This window comes from Chelonoidis abingdonii, unplaced genomic scaffold, assembly GCF_003597395.2.
Source record: "Chelonoidis abingdonii isolate Lonesome George unplaced genomic scaffold, CheloAbing_2.0 scaffold0006, whole genome shotgun sequence".
Taxonomy (NCBI): domain Eukaryota; kingdom Metazoa; phylum Chordata; order Testudines; family Testudinidae; genus Chelonoidis; species Chelonoidis abingdonii.
In genome coordinates this window covers 134,407-158,895 of record NW_027424267.1, presented here as the reverse complement: position 1 = coordinate 158,895, position 24,489 = coordinate 134,407, and the positions used below count along the sequence as shown (strand labels likewise).

At 55.1% G+C, this 24,489-nt stretch overlaps 1 protein-coding gene across 2 annotated transcripts in view; it reads right to left on the bottom strand.

Moving 5' to 3' along the window:
- Positions 1-24,489, bottom strand: part of CARMIL2 (capping protein regulator and myosin 1 linker 2) — a 123,930-nt gene that overhangs the window by 44,856 nt on the left and 54,585 nt on the right. For both annotated transcript variants that reach the window (XM_075061316.1, XM_075061315.1), the window contains exons 22-30: positions 23,837-23,905; positions 20,654-20,747; positions 20,468-20,563; positions 19,048-19,176; positions 15,135-15,248; positions 12,777-12,952; positions 8,465-8,552; positions 7,429-7,560; positions 6,587-6,653 (exon numbers count right to left, since the gene is read on the bottom strand). In XM_075061316.1, the coding sequence (XP_074917417.1) occupies positions 6,587-6,653; positions 7,429-7,560; positions 8,465-8,552; positions 12,777-12,952; positions 15,135-15,248; positions 19,048-19,176; positions 20,468-20,563; positions 20,654-20,747; positions 23,837-23,905 (965 nt within the window). The remainder of the gene's footprint in view (positions 1-6,586; positions 6,654-7,428; positions 7,561-8,464; positions 8,553-12,776; positions 12,953-15,134; positions 15,249-19,047; positions 19,177-20,467; positions 20,564-20,653; positions 20,748-23,836; positions 23,906-24,489) is intronic.

Below are 24,489 nucleotides of genomic sequence, written 5' to 3'. Positions count from 1 at the left end.
GCTGCTGGGGCCACCAGAACCATTCCCAAATGAGCCAGCAGCTCTCATGAGGAAGGTAGAGAGGAGCCATGCCTGACTGAGCTGCCATGCCAGTGCAGAGAGCTAGCACTACAAGCCCTCTGGATAGGGGGCACATCTTCTAATTCAGGCACTCCAGTGTGAGGGCTCCAGCAGGCACCACAGACTGGCCTGATGCCTTAGGGCAGCCCATTCAGGGGCTCAGTATTGGCAGGAACGGTTTGCAGCTGAGTGGCTGATGCTAAACTGAGAATGATCCATGTAGAAAGAACCTTCTCTGCCCTGGCGGCCGTCTCGCCCTGCCTGCACCTGCCGTCCCACATGGTGCATTACGCACAAAGAGCCCATCAGGGCTAGGAACGTGGAGCGATGGATTCTGGCACTAGACTGGGATAAGAGGGCAGGTCCTCACATGGATCAGTAACTGGTTAAAAGATGGGAAAGAAAGGGTAGGAAAAATGGTCAGTTCTCAGAATGGAGAGAGATAAATAGTGGTGTGTCCCTCAGGGTCTGTACTGGGCCCAGTCCTATTTAACATATTCATAAATGATCTAAAAAAGGGGTAAACAGAGAGGTGACAATGTTTGCAGATGATACAAGACTACTCAAGACAGTTAAGTCCAAAGCAGCCTGCGAAGAGCTACAAAGGGATCTCACAAACTGGGTGACTGGGCAACAAAATGGCAGATGAAATTCAATGTTGATAAATGCGAAGTGATGCACATTGGAAAACATAATCCCAACTATACATATAAAATGGGGTCTGAATTAGCTGTTACCACTCAAGAAAGAGACCTTGGAGTCATTGTGGATAGTTCTCTGAAAACATCCACTCAGTGTGCAACGGCCGTCAAAAAAGTGAACAGAATGTTAGGAACCATTAATAAAGGGATAGATAAGAAGACAAAAAATATCATATTGCCTCTCTATAAATCCATGGTACACCCACATCTTGATACTGCGCACAGTTCTGGTCACCCCATCTCAAAAAAGCTATATGAGAATTGGAAAAGATGCAGAGAAGGGCAACAAAAATGATTCAAGGTACAGAACAGCTTCCATATGAAGAGAGATTAATAAGACTGGGAATGTTCATCTTGGAAAGGAGACAACTAAGGGGGGGATGAGGGAGGTCTATAAAATCGCAACTGGTGTGGAGAAAGTGGATCAGGAAGTGCTATTTACCCCTTCACACAACACAAGAACCCAGGGGCCACCCACTGAAATGAACAGGCAGCAGATAAAATCAAACAAAAGGAAGTTCTTCACAAAGCGCATAGTCAGTCTGTGGAACTTGTTGCCTGGGGATGTTGTAAATGCCAAAACTATAACTGGGTTCTAAAAAGAATTAGCCAAGTTGGTCAGGGATGCAACCCAATGCTCTGGGTGTCCCTAGCCTGTGACTGCCAGAAGCTGGGAGCGGACAATAGGGGATGGATCACTCAATGATTCTCTGTTCTGTTCATGCCCCCTGAAGCACCTGGCATCAGAAGACAGGACACTCGGCTAGATGGACCATTGGTCTGACCCAGTACAGCCATTCTGATGTTCCTTATAACTAGCAGGTGCACGTTTAAGGGGCTCATGGAGTTCACAGGCCCAAGTGACCTCTATTTCCTCCTTTAACATCCCAGGTTCCACCTTCCAGTTAGGGTGACCAGATGTCCTGATTTTATAGGGACAGTCCCGATATTTGGGGCTTTTTCTTATATAGGTGCCTATTACCCCCCACCCCCTGTCCCGATTTTTCACACTTGCTGTCTGGTCACCCTACTTCCAGTTGGCAGGTTGCTTCTTCCCAGAGGGCAAGGGCCTCCATTCACTCCCTCTCCTACAGACTGGGCACACTGCCTCCATGACCTTTGCCAGCCCACGCAGGGAGATGCAAAGAGAAGCCCGTTCCCCACAGAGCAGGGACCAGCACCCCCACCCAGCAGCCCCACTGGAATGAGTTTAACTCCTGCACCCCGTTATGTCCCACTCACCAGCAAAAGACACTCTCTGCCCTTTGGGAGAGAAAGGAAGGTGCGTGAGCTTCGTCAGCTCCTTGTTTTTAGAGGCAGGATTATACCCAGTACTTGTAGCTCTGAATGCTTGAAGACCAGATCCTGGTCTCCCAGGTAGGTGGACAGTAAGAGTTGCCACTGGTGCTCCTCCTGACTGCTGACCTCTCGCTGGTTGTGGTAATACCAAGACCCCATGTGCTAGAAATGGTACACGGCCTAGCTATGCAGCCCCATTGCACTACATACCCTGGAGTCTACAAGCTGCCGGGGCAGCCAACCCCATTCCCCAAGCACAGACCCCCACTCTGGAGCAGAAGGGGCTAGACCCATGTGTAGGAAGCTTGTTAGCCAACTGGCTCGTCCTGGATATTGCCTGCACCTGCAGGGACAATGCTAACAGATATGGCATGATCTGGTCCTTTGCAGTTTTCCTCTCACAGCCCAAACTCAAGTAACAAAAGGTTTTTAGGAAAAAACGCAAGCGGAAACCTTGGAAATCTGACAAGAAAACGCCCCCAAGCCGGCGTGGGAATAAACACCCTGCAGCATGAGCGCATTGCCACAGAGACCCAGGAATAAAGCTGAGTGGAAATCCAGGAAAGGTAAATCTGGACACTGCGGATGCTGTGCAGCTGAGGGCAGGTGGCAGAGTCGGTGCCTGTTGTTAGAGTAGCGCGGGCTAGGCAGCATTCTGGCTGCTTTTATTTGCATTACAGAGGCTGCTGCTAGCTCTGGATTTCCTCACTGTGTGCTGGGGCCTATTCAGGGCCCCGATGGTCAACACTCTCTCCCACAGTGGGGCCCATGATGCTGTCACTGGGCTGGGCGATAAACGGCCAGCGAATCCCTCCAGAGCCAGACTCGGAATCATGCCAGGATCAGACCGCGCTTCTGCCAAACACCTGGGTCCTGACGGATAATGTGACAGAGTCGCAGGAAGGGTCATAGCCAACATCATCCTCCTCATTGCTCCAGTGAGCTCCTGTCAAGCGATCCTGTCACCAGGAGGCAGGCTTCCCAGCACAGACTGACAGGGCTGCAGCACCCCATGGCAAGGCGCAGCATACAGGGAAGGGGAGGGCAGGCCAAATGCCATCCGATGCTGCCTCCTTCACTGACATTTTTGGGAGCCATCTCCACTGGGTTTGCTCGCCCACGAGCTTGGAAAACCGCTGGAGCAAAGGCAGAACGTGGAATCTTCTACAAGCAATTCCTGGATTTATCCTTGCATCACCATGAAACTAGGAAACACAACTGTTTGACAGTTGCCCCAAAAGACAAAGTGCCATGCACTCAGCGGATATCCCCAGAAATGGTCCCACACCCATATTCCCAGCTGCTGGATTTGCAATGAAACCCCTTGAGTTCACTAAGGTGTGTGAGTGTGAAAGATTCGCATGCACCCAACCTCCCTGATGGCTCATTTATTCCATCACATGGGCAGAATAAATGATGGACACTGTTCTGTGGGCAGGACACCAATAACGGGTTCAGGGCTAACCCTCCCCCCATTAGGCCCAGATCGAGGAGCTGGGGGCAGCAGGAGCCTGAGGGAGCAGCGGCTTGGGGAGTAGGCTGCAGAGAACCCTTCACACACAGAGGATTCCACTCCTTGGAGAGGGACGCATGCAGCTTGAGCCCGGGACGTTTGCAATCCTGGCACAGCCAAACCTTCTCCTTTCACTGCAAAGCAACGAGTCAGAGCTTCACAGGGGAGCCAGGCCCAGCCCTTCCTCCCTCTAGCTCTAAGAGCCCTTGGGGGAGGTTCTGCTCCTGTTACATTGCAGCAGACGATGACTCTGGGTGGCACACAAAGCTGTCGGGTGAGGATATTCATACAGGATGTTTTGCCTGTTGAAAGCCTCCCTTTAAGGAAATCCATTTTTCCAGCTGGCCAGGTTCTGTGGCAATAACGCCTGGGGCTCACCTGCCACAAACGTCCCTGTACTCTCTCTGTGCTGCAATCGGAAGGTGACTGCAGCCCAGGCAGGCATGGGCTTTGGTCAAACCAGCTCACTGAAAACAGCAACATAGCCACAGTGGCATGGTGATGGCATGAGCTAGCCATCCAAGTACGTGCCCAGAGTCCCAGATTGGTACGCAGGCAGCTAAGCTGGGCCGACACAGCTACGCTGCTATTTTTAGCAAGTTGGCTCAGTCAGAGCTAGCTCAGGTCTGCTACACATGCTGCAAACACACCTGTGATTGCTGCGTAGCCAGACTTAAGGGATGGAGTGGATTGTTAGCACACAGCCTGGAAACAGGCCACCCAGTCCCCGTCTGGAGACAGGACACATACAGCTACGGAGAGAAATGGCCTCAACAAAGCCACCAGGCTGGCTCCGTTCTCACAGACCCCTGCTCCCAGGGCAGGATGCCCAATGCCAGGGTACCGGGGGACTGCTCGCATGGTTCTCTGGTTTGGGACCCTACCTACCAGCTGATGGAAGGTTTAGGCCCAGTTTTGTGCCTGGGAAGGGGAAAGAATCAGGTGAGTTTGTCCACCCCTAGCCACCCCCTCAGCTCAAAATGGAGCAATGAATTCTGGGAAGCACAGTCTCCATGGGTTTCCCCTCTGTATGGAAGGTGAACAAGGGGGCCAAGTAGCTCAGGGTCACACTCTGGCCACCTCTGCCCAGGTCTCCTCTGAGGTGAGGCCCAGCCAGACGTCTCTGAGCAGCACGACCTGGAGCTGACAAAAGCTTCTCTGCCAGCGTTGCCATGGAGAGATGGCAGCCATGCCTATCTCTCCCGAGTACCCCAGCTTCTTGGCATGTGTTCTACCATCGTTTGAGACTCATCCGCTTGATCTACACGGTGCACTGGACAGACCTTCCCCTCGGAGCAGGGAAGTAGTAACATCTCCCTGCAACTGCCCATGGACTAAATCAGAAAAAGTTTATTTCTACAGTCCCAGCCAATGTGAAATGCTCCCCTTGTGGGACAAAGCACTAGCAGTGATTTTCAGATTCTCCCAAGCCCTAAATGAAGCTGGGGCTCCAGCAGGCAGCAACGGGCCTCAGCGGTAGGGCTGCATGAGCAGAGCCATGAGTCACAAAGGCCTCACACGGGGTTATTACTCAGAGAGAGCTAAAAACCGCATGTGCATCTTTCAAAACAGATATTCATTAGGCTGCCCCAGGCCATCCTGGGAAAGGAGGTGTTTCATCTCATTTCACAATTCCTTACAGTAGCTCCAGTCACTGGCCCCAGGCACTTTATGCTAAACAAGGAGCCGGCATTTCCTACTACTCCTCCCCATGGACTCAAGGGGAACTTAAAACCATGCCTCGCAGCATGGGGCAGGTGGACCAGCAGGACCCCACATGGGCGGTGATGCCAGCACTGTCCCAGGCTGACTGGCACCAAGCCCGCTGCTGATCCAGAGGCCTGGAAGCTAAACCATGCTAAAATATGGGGCTGTGACCACAAGGTGTTGAGGGAGCCTTTGGGGACAATGCAGACAAATATATGCAGGCAACAAGACGTTTGTCTGTCAGTCACAGAAGCACTGCTTTGATCTGCTGGGTTTGTTCACACAAAAGAGAGATACCAGGTTCATTCTGTCCCACAGATAATATGGAGTTTGGCTCTCCAGAACCAGGAGAACCATGCGAGCTGGTGGAAAGGCAAATTTCAAGTGAGATCCCTTCCCAGATCTGCATCCACATGGTGCCAACAGCCCTGTGGGTAATTCTGACATGGCTCGGGTGTCTTGTCACAACATGACTCAAAAGCAACACCTGGTGTGAGGCTGTCAGTGAAACCGGTAATGCCAAGGCCCAAAATGGCCGGGGCAGAGGGCTTAGTGCTGCTCCTACTGGAGTCAATGGGAGTTTTACAATTGACTTCTACTGGAGCAGGATTAGATCCAGATGTGGCAAGTCACCAAAAAGCTCTTCAATGGAGAAGCAGCCTGTGTCTGGTTCAGGGACTGGGCAATGTCTGCGCCAGCCAGACCACACTAGGCATCAAAAGTCAGGCCCACCCCATATCTAGTTGGCTGCCCGTGGGAAACAAACTTGCAGTCTTAGGGCAGTCTCTAGAGTCCATAACTGAAACGCACCATGATGAACCCCACCGAGGAGACCGAGAGCTGAACACCAGCCACGTTGGGTGGCAGGACACTGTCACTGGCACCACCCTCCTAGGACTGCTCCACGGCTGGCCAGGGGCTGGGACTTTGTCTCACTTCCATGTCCATATCCTGGTAGAGTTCCGCTGGGCAACATTCACGGCCCCTGGGACTCCTCTTTAGGGCACTGGGCGTTCTCCGGGCCTCTCTGCTCAGTGTCCCTGTATTCTGACTATCTGACCTGCACCCCCATCCCTCTTTGGCCAGAGTCTGTCTCCTGTCCTCAGTTAGGTTCTGTGGCCACTCCCTTCACTCGCCCTCCCTTGTCGGACACCTGCACTGCCAGGGATTGATGACAGACACCTGGATATTATCTGTGATGCCACAATGGACTCCTACATATGACCAACCCTGCAGATGTCAGAGTAGCCACTAACTCACAGCAAGACACGGTTGTAAGCAGAGAACGTCTCTGTATTGGCCTTACTTCTCATGGTAGGCGTGGGCCGGATGCTCCTGAAGTGCTTGTTTTTCCTCCTCAGAGCCATCTTATACTGCAGAGAGAGGGGGAGATGTTGCTTTTCAGTGTGCGGTGCTCTGCAAAACGTACACGGGGCTAACTGCAAGTGGAAAGCGAGTCCACTCACCATCCTCGAATAACCAGGCCTTGGAGGGGGTTGAGATGGCAAAAGCTACGATTACAAACCAATTCTGGTGGCTGCATCACGGGCTTCGGGCCTGATACATTTGCATTTTAAAATGGGCTCCAAATGCACAGTTAGCTACACTTGCACAGCATCCGAATGGACCAGGGCTTACTCCACACCCAGATGGGATGAGGATTGGTCATACATGAAATCTATGGCTTGTGGATCTTGTCATTACACCATATCTACACAGACCCCCAGCAAAGCTGCTGCAGGTCCCTGTGGCTGAAAACATTTCTCCCCGCTTGGCTGCTGCATCTGAGGACTACATGGCAATTTCTCAGGGCCATTTCTGATGCTAGAACCAGTCAAAAGCCACCTGCAGCAAACACAGGTCATTTTGTGCCTAACTTCCCAAAGCCAATGGAGTTTGATCCTGGCCCAGGAAGGCTATAAAAACCCAAACGACCCCAGAGAACCACCCAAATCTATGAACAATTATACCAGCAGTTATTTTAATTGTCTTCATCTGGACAGATCAGCAGCCCCTGAGCACAATAAATATTGCTCAGAGTTCAGGGAAAGGTTTAACACCTTCTACTGGATCTTGATTTAATATCTTTAACCAACTGTGTCAGCCTGGACATCAGCATGAAGGTGAGAGAAGGAAACCAAGCCATACCTCCTCAGCTGCAAAGCTTTGCTCAGCAACATCCAGCAGGTTCCTGCTCTTCTTTAGCAGAAAATCATCCTCCTCAGTATTGTCTGTCGGTAGCGCATGAAGATCCAGAGTTTGCTTGGGGAGATTTTCTGCCTAAAACCATTAGGTAGCACTTAAATTATTCCCCTGATGAAGCATGGCAGGGCACATTCATGTATAATAATGGCCTGCTCCTTGTGAGCTCCAGGATGTGCCCTCCATGTTTCTAGGGTTCTGGCCTGCCAAAGCTTCCTCCTCACAGCTCAGCTGTGGTGCCAGCAGAGCCCACAAGGAAACCTGGCACAAATCCAGCTGGTGTCAGCTTTCCCCAGCGATTCCTTACCATTCTCAGCCACAGGGCGGCTCCTGGCCCTCCCTCCAAAAGGGGCAGGAGACAAATAGCACCAAAGGGTTAATCCTGGGATGGGGCCATAGGAAGGGGAGGGCAAGAAGGCCAGCTGCTCTGCTGGGGAGGGGGATGCCTGGGGGAGAAGCCGACCCAGGAGAAAAGCAGTGAGTGGAAACTGTGCAGCCCCTGTTCAGAACAGCTGCTCTCCTGTCACTAGACTGGGCAATGCTCATGGCCTTGGCACACCAGGGGTTAATTGTGGCTTTAAGTCAGAGCCTTTGGTCAGGCGTGTGGTGGAGCGGTGACTCAGGTCGGAGGCAGGCCTAGGAAGGGCACAGTGCCTCACCCTGTGCAGACCACGGAGAGGCAAGAGCCAGAGCTCCAGCTTTGCCCTCTTTGAAGACTGGCACAGGTGTGGGCACTAGCCCTGGCAGCTGCCTGGGACCACAACAGCGGAGTATTTGCACTCAGCTGCCCCGTGCTGGGCAAAGCCCAGTCTAGCTCCACCAGCACAGTGGGCCCCCTGAGAGCCCTGGGGCTGTGCCAGGAACTGGGCCCTCCATCTGGCTTCCAGCACTAGGAGCAGAAGGGAGAGGCTGTGCACTCATGCTGGCACCTCTCTGCCAGGCAGGGCCCTGGAGGAAAGAGAGAGCAAACAAGGCCACTCACCAGCCGGCACCGAGCACTTGTCAGGTCCTCCAGCACCTCGTCGATCAGCCCGTCGGCCATGGCCGCAATGACAGACAGCCTGATTTCGCTGCGAGAGGAGACAGGGTGGTTAGTGCGGTGGGGGGGAGCCCCCCAGCCCTGGGAGCAGTGGAGGGGAGCAGGAAGGCCACAGCAGCCAGTTCCCGTCCCAGCAAGCCAGGGCTGCAGCCAGGGGAGATGTGAGAGAACAGGTCAGAAAGCAGGGCTAACCAGGTCCCTACATGCTCTCACACTGTCTCTGCACCCCACTAGAGCACAGGAGCCCGCACCGTGGGCCGGGTCCCGTGGCACCAGGCGCTGCACACGTAGCCCCTGCCCCACAGAGCTCACCTCCAAGTACAAGCCAAGCTAGCGTCTAGCCACTGCAGCCGGCGCTGGGAAAAAGCCTGCCAGGCAGTGAGGAGGGCAAGGCTGGCGCTGGGATGAGGCCATGGGACAGGAAGCCAGGAGAGCAGGGAGGAAATGCCCTGACAGACTGAACGTAGCCCCTGGGATCCAACCCCAGCCCTGCCGCAGACTCCCAGCACCTCTCGGCCTCCCACTCGTGAGGATAGCGAGACTGGCCTCTTCTGCATGCGTTAATTACTCCCAGGGCCTCCAAGCCCCTTGCCTGGGCAGCCCCACAGGAGGAGTCAGAGCTCCCCAGCCATGCTGGGGGCACTGCACCACCCCAAGGGAGCCTCTGGGGAGCCAGAGGAGGAAGATCTTCAACCCCATCCAAAGGGAAGCCCTGCACTGTGGGCTAATCTGAGGGGGGAAGGACAGGGCCAGAGCCCCACCTCATCCTGCCCTTGCTCAGATGGCCAGAGGGCTGAGGGCATTAGACCTTGTTCTGCCCTATACGCCAGGGCTGTGCCCGTCCCTGCAAGCTCAGGCTGGGCTGTGGGGGGCGACAGCTGCTCTCCAGATCCCAATACATTTGACAGTGAGCCAGGAACCAACACAGACCATTCCAACACCTTGCAGATTTGCCAGGCAGCCCAAGGGCGTGTGGTCTGTACAACAGGCACCCACAAGACCAGGGTAGGGCCCTAGCACCGACCTCAGCTGGGCTCTCTGCCCCGCCAAAGGGAAAGCAGCACCAGGCACCGCTCCACCAAGCAGCAGGGAGTGGGCAGACCCACACAGAGGCTGCCTCAACACACACTGTGCATGCCAAAGCTGCCGCCCTCACATCGCCTGCAGTTGGTTTCTAGGAAATGGGGCACAGGCAGAAAGGGAGGAATCAGTCACCCCCCACAGCCCAGGCTCTGTGGCAGAGGAACAGCTCAGCCTTCTGCACGGCAGGAAAGTGAAGGGACAGGTTCCCAGGAAGTAGCTCCCACAAGACCCTCCATGCAATTAAACCAAGGAGAGAACGTGAACTGCGGGCCCAGCATCAATCCTGTCTCAATCTGACACCATAACTGAGGCCAAGAAGCTATTGGAGATTCCATCGCATCAATCCGAGGTCATTCTCGCTAGGGAGGAATATGGTGTATCTCACAGTACGAGTGTTGCCGTTTGTTTTATGGCAGCTAATGGGCACAGGGACAGGGAAGTGCCAAGGTACCAACTTCCTGTTTATTTGAGAAAAGATGTTTCAACTGACACATCCTTGAAGCCTTAACCTGGGCCTGGTCTAGGGCATTGAGCAGGGGACTGGGACCTGTGAGTCCTGGGTTCTAGGTCCAACAACCGTGTGACTGCAACTCCCTGCCTCAGTTTCCCCATATGTAAAATGGGGACAATGATGCTGCACTCCTTTGTCAGGGGCTCCGCTCCAGAAGTTATTGAAACACAGGTGTGGATTGCCAAGGAGAGAGGATTGTGAGCACGCTCGATTGGTTAGCACTCACCTGTAACTCCCATGCATGCATCGCATGTGGCTGGGCACCCGGATCCAGAATCGGGGCCCTTCACCGGGGCCCTGGCGGGAAGCCTTGAGCCAGCGAAGGATTTAGGCAGCACAGAGAAGTGCAAGCCAGGCTGTTCTGGTCCAGCCAGCAGGGAGCTGTGGGGCGTGGGGAGGCACAGGGAGCCTGTGCCACCACCACTGGGGCAGGGATGCCCAGTCCACTGGCTTTGCCCGCTCTGGGCTGCAATGGCAATTGCCCCCCGCAGACACTGCGGGGAATGGGGGAAGCAGGGTTAGATGTGGTCTAATGCACTCCTTGAATTGGGAGGCTATATCCATCCCATGAGGGATGCTGTTATTCTCTGTTTGGATCTGAAATGCGACCCTGAGGGATAGAAGATTTGCTCCTCTCAGGAGCAAGCCCCTAGTTCCTTAAAGGAAGATCACAGGCTGGCATGAGCACTAAGCCCAGGCCTGGGGCTGGCCCAGCTATCCTGTCAGGGGGAGACCCGGGAACACCTGCTAGAGGGGAATGGGGCTGCATTTTGTTTGCACGGGGACATGAAATACATTTGCTTAGAGACAGCAAACTGGAGAGGGCAGCCAGGCCTGCTTGTAGGTGCTGTAGAGCCAATCACTGCAGCTGAGAACTGCTTCCCAGTGATTTAGCCCTGCAAACAGACGACCCTCTCCCCCACCCCCAAGGTTACAGTGGGAGTGAGTTATCAGCCACACAGGGCCTGATGGAGTCTGACTCCCCAACAGAATTCATGCACCCAGTTTCATCCACGAAGCAGCAGCCCTGGCCTGAGTGAGAACTCGGCTCTGCTCTATCCTCCTTTCACATGGCACTTCCAGCAGGGCGCTGACTGGGCTAGTCTCAGGGCAAGGAGGCTGGGACGTATGCGAAGAAGGGAACAGTCCCACTTCTCAGACTGCCCCACACGCATGGTGCAGAGCCTCTGGGTGAGGCCCACACCCTGACATGCAGAGAGGGGAGAGACTGGTGCCAGGGAGCAGCCTGCCCAATACAACACAGCAGCCATCTGTCACTTCAGCTACAAATCCCAGTGGAGGCCAAAGAATGCTGGCCCAGGCAGGGAGCCGCTACGCTGGACTTGCTCACTACACCGCGGGACAACCCTGCTCTTCTGACAGACGAATAGACCAGATCCACCTTCTCCTAGGGGAAGGTGGGCAAGCAGCTCTGAGGCCTGGGCTATTACTGGTTGGCCAGGCTGAGGTAAAACTGTGATGAAACGTCACCCGCGTGAGTGCCAACTCGCCCCGCCAACCGGGTTGCTGCTCTCGGTGTCCCTGGTTTGCCCTGGGGATTCCCTGCGTGGCGAGACAGGACAGTGCTGCGAGACACGTGTCACACGGCCGAGTCAGAGCGGGCAGGACTCTGGGAAGCGCAGGGCTGGAAGGCTCAGCTGCGTGACAGGAATCCCATGGACAATGACAGGCTGGAAGGTCCTAGAGTTGCAGCTCGGCTGGCTGCCCCTCACTCTGTGCTGCCCAGAACAGCCCCGGCTACTTACAACTCAGCAGCAGGAGCTGCCTCCCACACCCCCGTTATTCTGGCTGATGACGTTCCCTGTGTCAGGCTCAGCCGGTGATTTAGGCGGCTGCAGGCAGCCAGAGAAGAGCGGAGGTGGCAGCACATCCAGGGAATCGATATTAAAATCCACGTCTTTCACACCGATCTCCTTGTCCTCACCCCATCACCTCCCCCGCTCTACCGCTACGCTCTGGTCCCCTGGCCCCACATCTCACATTCCAGTCTTCTCACTTATTGATCCCTTTGGGGGCAGATCCTGCCCCCAGTTAGGACAAGGGAGCTACTCTGGATTTACACATGCACATGAGCATAGACTGGGCTTCTGCCTCCTTTTCCCTCTTCAGGGCATGCACCAACATCCGCCCTGCTCCCACCCCCCAGCTGCTCCTCCCCACCCTCTCCCTGTGCCTCTTCAGCAGGCCCCACACCCTTGCTGCCCCAGGCCTTGGCTTGCCTTATTTAGGGCAGGTCCACACTACAGAATTATTCTGGCATAACTACGTCACTCAGGGCTGTGAGAAATCTGCACCCTTGAGCCAGTCGGCACAGAGCCATGCCGCTGCAGAGTTATAAGGGTAGACCTGCCCCTACGCTGCAAGCTTCTCGGTGCAAGGACCATGCCAGATCTACATTTGTAAAGCACTATGTAAATTCACAGCACGACAGAAATGCTTCGTATCAGCTGGTTCCTCTGGTGCTGCTGTCCAGGAGAGAAGTGAAGCAAAGGCCTGGTGCCAACTGAAGTAATTTATCTCGGCTACATGCAGTAGCTGCTCCCCAGCAAGAGCGGAGCAGCTGCTGCGCTTGGCTGACCTGGCTGGTTTTGTGGGTTATACTTCAAATGTGTGATGAAAACTAGAGACTTTCTCACTCACGTCAGCTTGCTGAACACATCGGTGACCAGCTGGTCCAGGACGGCGCTCAGGTGGAGGTGGTCCTGAAGGATGATTCGCTCAGAGATCGTGTGGACCAGCCGGTCCCGAACACCACTCTTCTGCAGAACTGTAGGATACAGATTCTGGGTGGTATCCAGCACGGCCTGCATAATAGCCTGAGCCATAAATCAAAGCAGAGGAGCAGCACTGAAGGAGGATCACTCTATAGGACACAGCTTGTTCAATGACCTATGCACCTGCTATGTGCTTAATCCAGCGCACACAAACATTCCTCCAAGAAGGAATAGTCCTTTAAAGCAAACGTGTCAAGAGCAGCCAGAGGGGCCACGTGGGCCACTGAGTTCTGGATTGTGGGCTGCCCTGATTTTTAATATGGAGACCACATGTCCCATCATGCAATGCGCCATCTTGATTTGAATGGTCTCCCAGCAAGTGCAAGACAGAACAATGCATGCTGGACACGTACCCTCTACCCTCCAGACTTCTGTATTACAGGTGACCTGCAAAGGAAACCAACAGAGCTCATGCCCTTCTTTCTGATGGATGAGGACAGCATGGAAGGGTTTTTTGTTTGTTTGAAATTCAGGTCTTGTCCCCCTGTTTATGCTGGAGGATTCTCTGGAGGTCTGGAGAACTAGGAGGTTTATGACATCACAGCTCCCAAGAAAATGAAACCTCATTGTCTGGGAAGGGAACTAATGTCTGTTCCCTCTGTTTCAAACCCTTTGGGGTTTGTTGGAAAATCTCTTGTTAAAAAAAAATTGCGGATTTGATTGCACAGCGGCAGTTCCATTTGGGCCAAAACGAACACTTCCCTCAATGCCACAGGCTGTGTCAAATGCATAGAGTGTCACAGCCCAGGCTGGAGCTCAGCCTGCCCTGTGCCAGCTGCAGCCCACCTCCCACATGCAGGGTACGAGTCCAGGGGTCATGCCTGCTGGGGAACACACAGGCAGCCGGAGTTTGCTCAGAGACTCTCTCTTGGCTCCCTGGATGAGGGCCTGCGGAGAGCTGGAGCCAGCTGGGATGCGTCTGTGTGTTTCATTTTGAACTGTGTTAATACACCAGCCCCCAGGAGGATGTTATTGGACACATGAGCCTAGGAAAGGTTCTTGGGGATCTCAAGCAGGAGAAATGGAGGCAGCAGACAAGACTGATCCCCAGCTGGATATGCCCCTGCTACATGGCGCCTCTCAGTGCTTTTAGCCAGAGCTGAGCCCTAGGGCAGGAGGGGGCAGGGGTCGGCAACCTTTCAGAAGTGGGGTGCCGAGTCTTCATTTAGTCACTCTGATTTAAGGATTCCCGTGCCAGTTTTTAGAACCGTCTCTTTGTATAAGTCTATAATATATAACTAAACTATTGTTGTATGTAAAGTAAATAAGGTTTTTTTAAAATGTTTAAGAAGCTTCATTTAAAATTAAATTAAAATGCAGAGCCCCTCGGACCGGTGGCCAGGACCCGGGCAGCGTGAGTGCCACTGAAAATCAGCTCGCATGCCGCCTTTGACACCCGTGCCATAGGTTGCCTACCCTTGCTTTACAGCATGAGAGCCTTGCAGAAGGGAGTGCTGGCAGAGAGCCTGCCCTCTTCAGGCTAGCTCCAGAATTGCCATTCTCTCTGTTAGACCAGTGAAAAGTCCAGGTAAATCTGCAAGCCTCTGCGGAGGGCGGCGGGATTATTTCAGATTCGCCCCCAGTAGTTTCTGCCACTAGACCCAGAGAGCTGGCGAAATGGAATCGATCGCACAGCAGGTGGAGGTGCAGGAAGAACAATGCAGCAGAAAGACTAGGGGAACTAGAAAAGTAAAGGAAAAGCCTGGAGCTAAAAGCCTTCATCCCGAGGGGATGTGGGCAATGGCACCAAGTAAATGCATCATTGCCACCAGCACGATCAAGTGCTCCCGTCTTGGGCTCCCAGCCTCGCTCCTGTCCGTGCAGCACTGAGCGCCCAGTCAGGGGCAGACCAATGGACTCTGCTGCCAGCCAGCTGGGCAGTGCCATGCACATCTGACCTCACTCCCTGACTGCACAGCTAATTCAGGGTACCCCAGAGAAGAGAAGCAAGCAGTGCTAGGGCCTGGTCCCACTGAGGTGGAGGTGAACAACAGGTGCTCAGCACCCCTCTGCGTGGCCAAAAGGTGCAAGAAGAGGATGAAGTAAGGGAGATTGCTCCTCCTGACAGAGACACCAGGAACCAGCCCCAATCCCGCCGTCCTGCTTTGCAAGCATTACTCAGCCTGTTGAATCTGATCACACCAAGGCAGGTGGCGTCACCCAATGCGCCATCTTGTCACTGATCGGCAAAAACCACAGCACCCCCTGCAGTCCAGCTGCCTACCTGGATCTCCCGGCTGCAGGCCTGTGAGGCTGCTTCAGTGAGGCATTCCAGCTTGTGCTGCAGCTGGCAGTTCTGGTACGGGGCGTTCCCGGTCTCATATAGGAGTGGCAAAAGCTGTGGTGGGAGAGAGAGAAATCCCAGAGGTGAACGGATATAGACAGCCCCCGCTCTCCCCGGAAAGCTTTCCCCAGCAGGGATTATGCAGAGGTCCCTTTGAACATTTAGCCCTTCACTGCAATGGTATTTGCCACTTCACGTAAGCAAGCCTTAGCCAGGGTCTCCCCCTCCCCCACTGCTCTGAGGATGCCTTCAATCCTGCCCTGCTGCACCAGCCCTGGGCTTTCCACGGCTCTGCCAACACCTGTCGCTCCTGACCCCCAGCCTCCTGCTGCACCAGCCCCGGGCTTCCCACGGCTCTGCCAACACCCGTCGCTCCTGACCCCCAGCCTCCTGCTGCGCCAGCCCTGGGCTTCCCACGGTTCTGCCAACACCCGTCGCTCCTGATCCCCAGCCTCCTGCTGCGCCAGCCCTGGGCTTCCCACGGCTCTGCCAACACCCGTCGCTCCTGACCCCCAGCCTCCTGCTGCACCAGCCCTGCTCTGCTCGTCTGCAGCCTTATGCCCCCTGCAGGCTGTGTTGCTCCCTGGAGAACGGAGCGCTACCCAAGGTCAAAGGGTGGGGAGGCTTCACGGCACGCCCTGCAATCTCCACTTGTCACCCCGAACTGGGAGCTGAACCTGCCGCTCCAGACATTCCCGCCTCTCTTGTGTCTTGAGCTCTCTCTTTAATCCCCGACTCTCCCTCTCAGCTCTTTGCTGACTGCTCTTTATTTCCTGGCTGCTGCCTTTTCCTCTTCCCCTAATGGATAGCGCGAGGGCAGGCCACATTGCTCCTGGATGCTGATCCTCTCCTTATCCCTTCTGGCATCTTCACGGCGTTGACAGCATCATCTTGGATTAAGTCTCACTGGAGCCCTTCATCACCGCCTGACCCCGGAAGTCAACAAGAATCCTCTTGTGTTTATCCCACTGCAGGGATGTCTAGGCACTGAGTACAGCCATTAATCCCTTGGGGTTTGAGAACCTGCCTGGGCAGTACCAGCCCCCAGCAGAGGGGGCCTAGTGCTAGGAGAGGCAGAGAGAAAACAATCACCGCCACTGAAACAGGTGGGAACCACCACAGGGACCGTTCCCTGCCCAGCCCCCTTCCGGTGTCTGTTGTCAGCAATGGATGGTCTGACTCGCTGGGGGACTGCGCCAAAGAGTTTCTTCTGCAGCTCCCCAGAGTTTGTTCCTCAGGCGGTACAAGGGGCTGACTGTGAAGCAGGCAGGAATCGGAGATGCTCCTGCATGGGCCCATCCAGGAGAGAGACCGGCTCCAAGGAACAAGGTCTCAGTGACACCTCTGGGGCTCTTCCACAGCAGCTGCACAGACCCCTGTGCTCACTCCGAGCGGGAGTGGAGGGTTTCTCTCTTAGGAACAATCCCCGTCAGTCCCCCTGAGGTGGAAAACTGCAGACAGGGCCATCTTGGCAAAGTTCACACATGCCAGCATGTCAGCTAGGATCCCTCTCTCCTGCATTAAAGCGAGCAGCTGAAGGAGAGAGCTGACACTGCTCCAGCCCAGGAAACCAGCGTGAGTAGCTCCCCGCTGGGGAGCCGGGGGCCCAGAGCCAACATCCTGACAAACTTCTCTCACGGAGCAGAGGCAAGGCACCGGCCATGGGAGGTTCCCAGTTGGTGTTTCAGTTACTCTGATGGTTTCCTGGCCAGGGAGGGAGGTTTGTTTTACTAGTGGCAAGATCCATACAAGGATTTTCACCTCTCTGTTGCTGAGATCACCCTTCAAAGTTTGTCTGAGAATTTCCTTCATTTTTTCAGTAGTTTCAACTGGGGCGGGGGGCACAGTTGCCTGTCACTGTCCTTAGGCGCAGCCCAGGAGAGGCGATCCCTTCCTAGGGACGTGACAAGGTCTGCGGAAGGGAGGCAGGCGGACGGACAGTGACCATGGGGAGCAGTACATACCAGGCATCCCTCGGCCCCTTCTGTGGCTCTCCTGAGGTGCAGATGAGGGGAGCCCCATCCCTGCAGATCCTGGGGGCGCCCAGAAGCAGGCAGCCCCTGCGCGTGAGGGGAGCCCCGTCCCTGCAGAACCTGGGGGCGCCCAGAAGCAGGCAGCCCCTGCGTGCAAGCCCTGTCCCTGCAGACCCCTGGGGCAGCCCCTGCATAGGGCACCAGGCTCCTGATGAGCCATCAGAAGCTTGCTGGGGCCTCCAGTCTGTCCTTGCCAATGAAGGGAGGCTGGTGGGGCACCTCATGAGAGTCAGGAGGCCAGTGCACCTCAGAAGCTCCCACAAGCCTCTCTGGGGGAGCCTCTCCCCCTGGGCCGCCAGGCACCCAGTGAGCCTGGGAAGAACGCCAGCCTCCAAACAACCCCCTATAGACTCCTCAGGATCTGTCCCTCCCTGTAGGTGTGGGGCTGCGCCAAAGAGCTATGGAGGCTTGCCCCCCCCCATGTCACAGAGAGCCCCTCATGAGCAGCACATGGATGGCAGGAGGGGCACAATGCCAGGATTCTGCTGCCCCTCCAGCTGTCCTTCCCCCGTCCCCAAACTCTCCCCCACCCCGGCCCACACAGAGGCCCCTTACCAGACCCAGCGGAGGGGGTGCTGAGATTGGCAGGGGCCTTCAGGGGCTCAAGAGCCATGAGGCTCCTCCCGCCCATTAATACATGAATCCAATTAATTGATTTGCTCCCAACTCTCAAAGCCCAGGCTAAGATCTGGCAAAGAAAATTCTCCTCATCCTAGTTATGGGTAGTGAGCACGTTCATCTCCATGGGCTCATTTACCAGCAGCCTGTCTGATTGCCCCCAATCGTTGTTGACACTCTCTTTGCTCCGCCCCACTCCCCGATCCATTCACATTTCCAGCCCTGCACCCTCGGGAAAAGCCCAATAAACCCTTCCCTTTAACCCTAACCCAACCCTAACCCTTCACCTTTAATTCTAACCCTTCCCTTTAACCCTAACCCTACCCTAACCCTTCACCTTTAACCCTAACCCTTCCCTTTAACCCTAACCCTACCCTAACCCTTCACCTTTAACCCTAACCCAACCCTTTAACCCTAACCCTTCCCTTTAACCCTAACCCAATCCTAACCCTTCACCTTTAACCCTAACCCTTCCCTTTAACCCTAACCCAACCCTAACCCTTCACCTTTAACCCTAACCTTTTCCTTTAACCCTAACCCAATCCTAACCCTTCACCTTTAATTCTAACCCTTCCCTTTAACCCTAACCCTACCCTAACCCTTCACCTTTAACCCTAACCCTTCACTTTTAACCCTAACCCTACCCTAACCCTTCACCTTTAACCCTAACCCTACCGTAAACCTTCACCTTTAACTCTAACCCTTCCCTTTAACCCTAACCCTACCCTAACCCTTCACCTTTAACCCTAACACTTCCCTTTAAAAGCAAAGGAAAGTTTTGCTCTCCAGCAGCCACCCTATTTTAACCTGCTGTAAGCCAGACTCATGTTACTGGTCACAAGCTTAATGGCTTTAAAATCCGAGTTAATCTCTTGACCTCGGGTGAGAATGCGGCTAGGGGAGTCACTCGCTGGTTCTGGGCTGGGGCCAAAGACTTGAGAAATTCTGTTTTGCGGGTGGCTGTCATCCAAGTCACGGCATAGCTGGAAGAATGACTCAACCTCCGCCCCAGAGCTAACTTCCCTTTGTCTGGGGCACTGGGTCCAAGGAGCCAATTTGGGGTTTGTACTGCAAGCTCAGTCAAACCCTGAGAATAGCGCGGCTGGGCCTGGCTGCAGCCTGCGGCAAAGGGGCAGCCAGGCTGGACCTGGGAAGCAGGAGGACAGCACACACAGAGCAGCAGGCACGGCCTGGAGACTCACGCTGATGGACAGGTTTGCTTCCCGAATGGCTTCTTCTGCACAGAGGACACTGGCTTCCACCTCTCGGCCCAGACGGGCACTCAGGGCATCGACATGCTTCTGTAGGCTGGTGCACATCTCATTCACCATCTAGAGCACAGCACCAGTGTCAGTGTGCGGCTCACGCCTGCCCCCAGGTCCTGAGAAAAGCTGGCCTTGGTGGCAGGGCACAGGGCTGGGCGGGAGCAGACCCAGACTGTCCCTAGCTCTGTGACATTGGCAAGGCCAGTTAAACCCTCCATGCCTCAGTTTCTCCATTGGGAAAACGGGGCTCATGGCACTCACCTCGGAGCTGGGAGTGAGAGGGACAGCCTATGGACCCTCCAACCGGGATCAGACAAGCCGGGACCCCAGCATATGGGCACAAAGCGAGCTCAAAATCAGCGGCAGGACCCTTCCGTCCCCTATGCTGTCCCTCCTCTGGCCTGGCTTCTCCAGGCTCTCCCCTGCCTCCTGCCTCACCCTGCCTCAGCCTTGCTCTCTTCCCTCCATCCTTCCCAACAGGTTGCTCTTCTCCTTCACCGATCTTCCTCAGAGCCCGTCTACCTTCTTCCCCCACTTCTTCTTAGTGTCACTGTGATGGAGTAGGGACTGTCTGTGTGGGGAACGGGAAAGCAGGGGATGTCTGTAGGTGAGGGACAGGTAGTCAGGTTGTAATGTGAGCCGGCAGGGGGGAGGGGGAGCTGCTGGGCGGAGGAGAAGGAAACAAAGGGTTTTTTTTCGGCCGGAGGAGGAGAGGCAGGACAGTTTGGGTTTGGGCTATGGGGAGGAATTCAGGGGATCCTAGCTGGGATCCAAGCACCCTGAACCCCCAGAAGGACTCAGTGGAGGGGTCCGGACTGTGCCTGCAAGCTCTGCTGTAACCTGTGTTCCTGCTGTCCAATAAACCTTCTGTTTTACTGGCTGGATAAAAGTCACTGTGGGTCCCAGGAAGAGGGGTGCAGGGCCAGACTCCGTGACAGTCACCTCCCAGGCCCGCTTTCCCCGCACTACCCTGCAGCGATCCTCCTCCTCCCATCCCAGTCTCTGCCTCTCGCCTGGCCAGGTGAGCACACAGCAGGCAGTGTGCTCAGTACTGCTGCTAGGATGGCTGGCATGGAGGGACAGCACTCAGCCCTGGCGTGCAGGAGGAATCCCCGACCAGCAGGGGAAGGGACTGCAAGAATATGTGCACAGAGCGTCTAAAGCCCGCTGGAGCCCATGGGGAACCTTCCCACCACAGCCATGGGCTTCCAGCGGGCCCTGCATGTGGGACAGATGTCCAGTGCACAGACAGGTACTGGACTAGATGGCTCATTGCCTTGGCTGGCAATCCACACGCCCTCTGGCCAGCCCCTTACAGTGAAGCAGGCAGATGTGACTGGCCCGGAATCCTTCTGACCTGTTCTGAGGAGCTGGTGACGATTCCCTGCTGCAGCCGGAAGGTTTGCTTAGGCAGGGTCCGCCGCATCTGATTCCTCGCCAGGAAAGACTGCATCTGCAGCAGGCAAGAGGCCCAGTTAGCAGGCAGAGTTGGAGACTGGGCTGGAAAGACCCGTCCCCACCCCCACCAGCCCCAGAGATCTACCTTGTGGACAGCCTCCTCCGTCTTCTCCGGATTGCTCCGATAAGCCTGAGTCACATCGCTCATTGGCAACGGCATAGACTGCAGGGTGTAATTCCTGGGGGGTGAAACGGCTGGAGTTAGTGTCACTGGAACAACCTGTATTCAGCTGGGCCTCCTCCAGCTCCACAATGAGAACGGGGCTGGGGTGGGTCCATCCGGCATCCAGCCCCCACCTTGCGCTACCCTCCCACCCGCAGGGGACGAGGTCATTGCTGCATTCATCCCCCAGCGGACAGAGAGCCCTCAGCACCTACAGGTCACTTGGCAGCCTTCAGCCTGAAGGGCCAATACTAGGGGCAGAGAAGTTTCCCTGCCAACCCAAAATGGCTCTGCATGTGCCCTTTCAGCTGCAGCCCCACACAGGGTGAACTTTGCCCCTGGAAAACAAACCGACTTCGTTCAAACATCTTGCAGAATTGCCTGGGTAAATAACGACGACATGCTGCACTCCTGTAGCACCTGGCTGCTGAGGAGCTCAGAGCCCTTCTCCCTCCCAAGGGGCTTGCCCTATTTATCCGCCTCCGCACCCACATGGCCACCATCCCCAGGGGGTCCGAGCACCTCCCAGCAAGGAGTTTAGCTTCTAGTCGTTCCTGCAGGGGGGAAGGTATTGGCAGACTGGACTGGGAGGGGGACAGATCAGTGATTTGCCAAAGGTCTCACAGGAAGCATGTGGGAGAGCCAGAAACTGAACCTGACTCTTCTGAGTCCAAGAATAGCATCTTCACCCCAGAGTGTAATTCTTATCCCCACCTCGCAGGATGAGTTCTGAGGGGCAGCACCACACCCGAGTCCACACAGTGACAGAGCCAGGCACAAGTCTCCTCCAGCTGCGAGACCCACTCTCTCCTAAATCTCCATGATACTGCCAGGGGCAGCTCTAGACATTTCGCCGCCCCAAGCACGGCATCACGCTGCGGGGGGCACTCTGCCGCTCACCGATCCCACGGCTCTGGTGGATCTCCCGCAGGCGTGCCTGCCGAGGGTCCTCTGGTCCCGCGGCTCCGGTGGACCTCCCACAGGCGTGCCTGCAGAGGGTCTGCTGGTCCCGCGGCTTCGGTGGAACCGCGGAACCAGCGGACCCTCCGCAGGCACGCCTGAAGGAGGTCCACCAAAGCCGCAGGACCAGCAGACCCTCTGCAGACATGCCACAGAAGGCACCCTGCCTGCCGCCTTCCTGGCAACCGGCAGTGCGCCCCCCGCAGCATGCCGCCCCAAGCACGCACTTGGCGTGCTGCGGCCTGGAGCCGCCCCTGGATGCTGCCAGCTTTCTGCTGCACGGACACAGTGCTCAGAAATGGAAAGTGAAGCAAACCCAGGCTACATCTGACTTTCCCCCACATAAAAGAGAGACTATGACTGGCTGCACCAGCTACGTTATGCTGTGAAGCCGTGAGATGGTGTATGTGGGATTTGGATTATAGATGGTTTAGGGTCAGAGAATTCTGATCCAAGCCTGGATCCGAAGTTCTCAACCACCTTCTGCCGCATCTCCAGTGTGTGCTATTCACTGTACTAGAGCAGTGGTTTTCAACTGGGGGGTCCATGGGTCCCTAGGGGTCCGCAGACTACGTCTAACATTGCCAGAGGGGTCTGCACCTCCAGTCCACATTTTTTAGGAGGAAGTAAATGAGTAAGGTTGAAACCCAGTATAACAGGCGGAGAAATCCAAAGGAGAAAGGGTAGGTAACTTCAGATTCCCAGCACCTGTATGATCTTGCCTCCTCCCTGCTCTCCAATGCATTATCACTTCCCTGCGCTGCACCACAACCAAAGTGTTCGGTGGGAGAAGAAACCCTTTCAAGGCCTAAGTGGGGCATTTTTTCTGTATAGCTGGTGGCGCCTCACTGTCCTGTTGTATGCAGGCAGCTGTATTGTTTGCAGGAAGGCTGGTCCAGTGTGTAGCGCACTAGCCGAGGCCCTGGGAGATGGAGGGTCCCTGCTCACCACAGACTGCTGGGGTGACCCTGGCAACTCACTGAGCCCCCAGTTCCCCATCTGTGAATGGGGATAATAGTGCCCTGCCCACAAGGCTACTGGGACAGCTGTGTCAGAGCCAGGCATTATTGACGCTGTAAGCCATGGAGCACAAGACTGCACGCTTCATGTGGTACAGCCCACATTCTCACAAGTGACACGTGATTCTGGGGGCCCAGCTTGTGACACTGAAGGGCCCCACTTTTTAGGGCTGCGAATTAGACCCTTCTCATCTTGGGGAATCTAAAGATAGAGGCACCCCACCGTCACTAGCACCTCGGGGATTGTCCGCACGAAAACTTAGTTCACAGCAAGCCGGCAGGTAAATCCGCCACGTGCTAACCTAATGCACGCTAGCTGTCAGCGCGGACCACGCTGCCTCGCATGAACACTATCTGAGTGCACTTTAATCTAGGCCTGTTTCAAAGCGAGGCAGATCAAAGTGCACTGCGGAGCATCTAGTGCGCAGCAGCGGGTGCACACGGACACATAGAGTACGTCTACACTGCCCAAACCCCCTGGCTGCCAGTCTCAGAGTACAGATTCAGGCTTGTACTCTGGCGCTAAAAATAGCCATGGAGCCATTTCAGCTGGGGCTGGAGCTCGAGCTCTCAGCAGATCATCCTGTCTGCCACGAGAGCCGGGGGGGGAGCTGAGGCTTAGCTCATTATTGGTCAAGCAGCTCTCTGAGATCTGTGGCTGCAAGGTGGTGGAGAAAGGTTGGGCACAGCACATGGTTACACGGGCCCTTCCCAGGCCTGCCTTCTAGTTACAGCACCTTGCGCATCTCCATTTCCCACTGCATCCAGCCAGCTGCCTGCCCACCCTCTCCCCACATGCAATTAAAAGAGGCTTCACTTCACCACAGCCAGCACCTCGCTTGCCAAAAGCAACACACTGGACACAGCCTATCCCCACTCCCTGGATGGCAGAACAGCCCACAGGCAGACCCTCATCCAAGGGCGAACCCACCGGTGCTCTTGTCTCCTGGCATCTGACTTAGACCCTGCTGTGCGCTGTCAATATCAGCTGTCTAGTTTCACAGGGTTAGGGGCTAGTGGGAATCCCATCCGAGAACGACTCCGGTCCCAATGCAGAACTCCCTACTAGGCAATGAAACCTGCATGTCACTGAGGAGTTAAAGCACATGCTTTACACTGCCCCTACCTTTCCAAAGCACGGGCAACATCAAGGAATCCATGGGCCGTGGTGTTGTTTCTGTCCCAAATTACTGTCCTGGGAAGAGACAAAAGAGGGTGAACCCCAATGAACAATTCCCCCTCACAAGGCACGTGCTTTCAGCATATTAGAAGCCAAGATTTGTCCAAGCCGGAGGTTGCACTCCAGATACAAAGTTCTCCAACATTCAGCAGGGGATTGGCTCAGCCCACTCCAGAGAGAGGGGCTCACTGCACAGATTAGGTCAGATCCTCTAGCCCAGCGTCTCTCAACCTTTCAAAACCATATACCCCCTTGAGGAGGCTGATTTGTCTTGTGTACCCTCAAGTTTCACCTCATTTAAAAACTCCTTGCTTACACAATCAGACATACAAACACAAAAGGGTCACAGCCCACTGTTACTGACAAATCTCTGACTTTCTCATCGTTACCATATAATGATAAATCGACTGGAATACAAATACTGTACTTGCAGTTCAGTGCATAGTACACAGAGCAGCATAAACAAGCCATTGTATGAAATTTTAGTTTGTACCAACTCCGCTAGTGCTTTTTACGTAGCCAGCTGTCAAACTAGGCAAATATCTAGATGAGTTGCTGCACCCTCTGGATGACCTTTGTATAACCCCAGGGGTACGAGA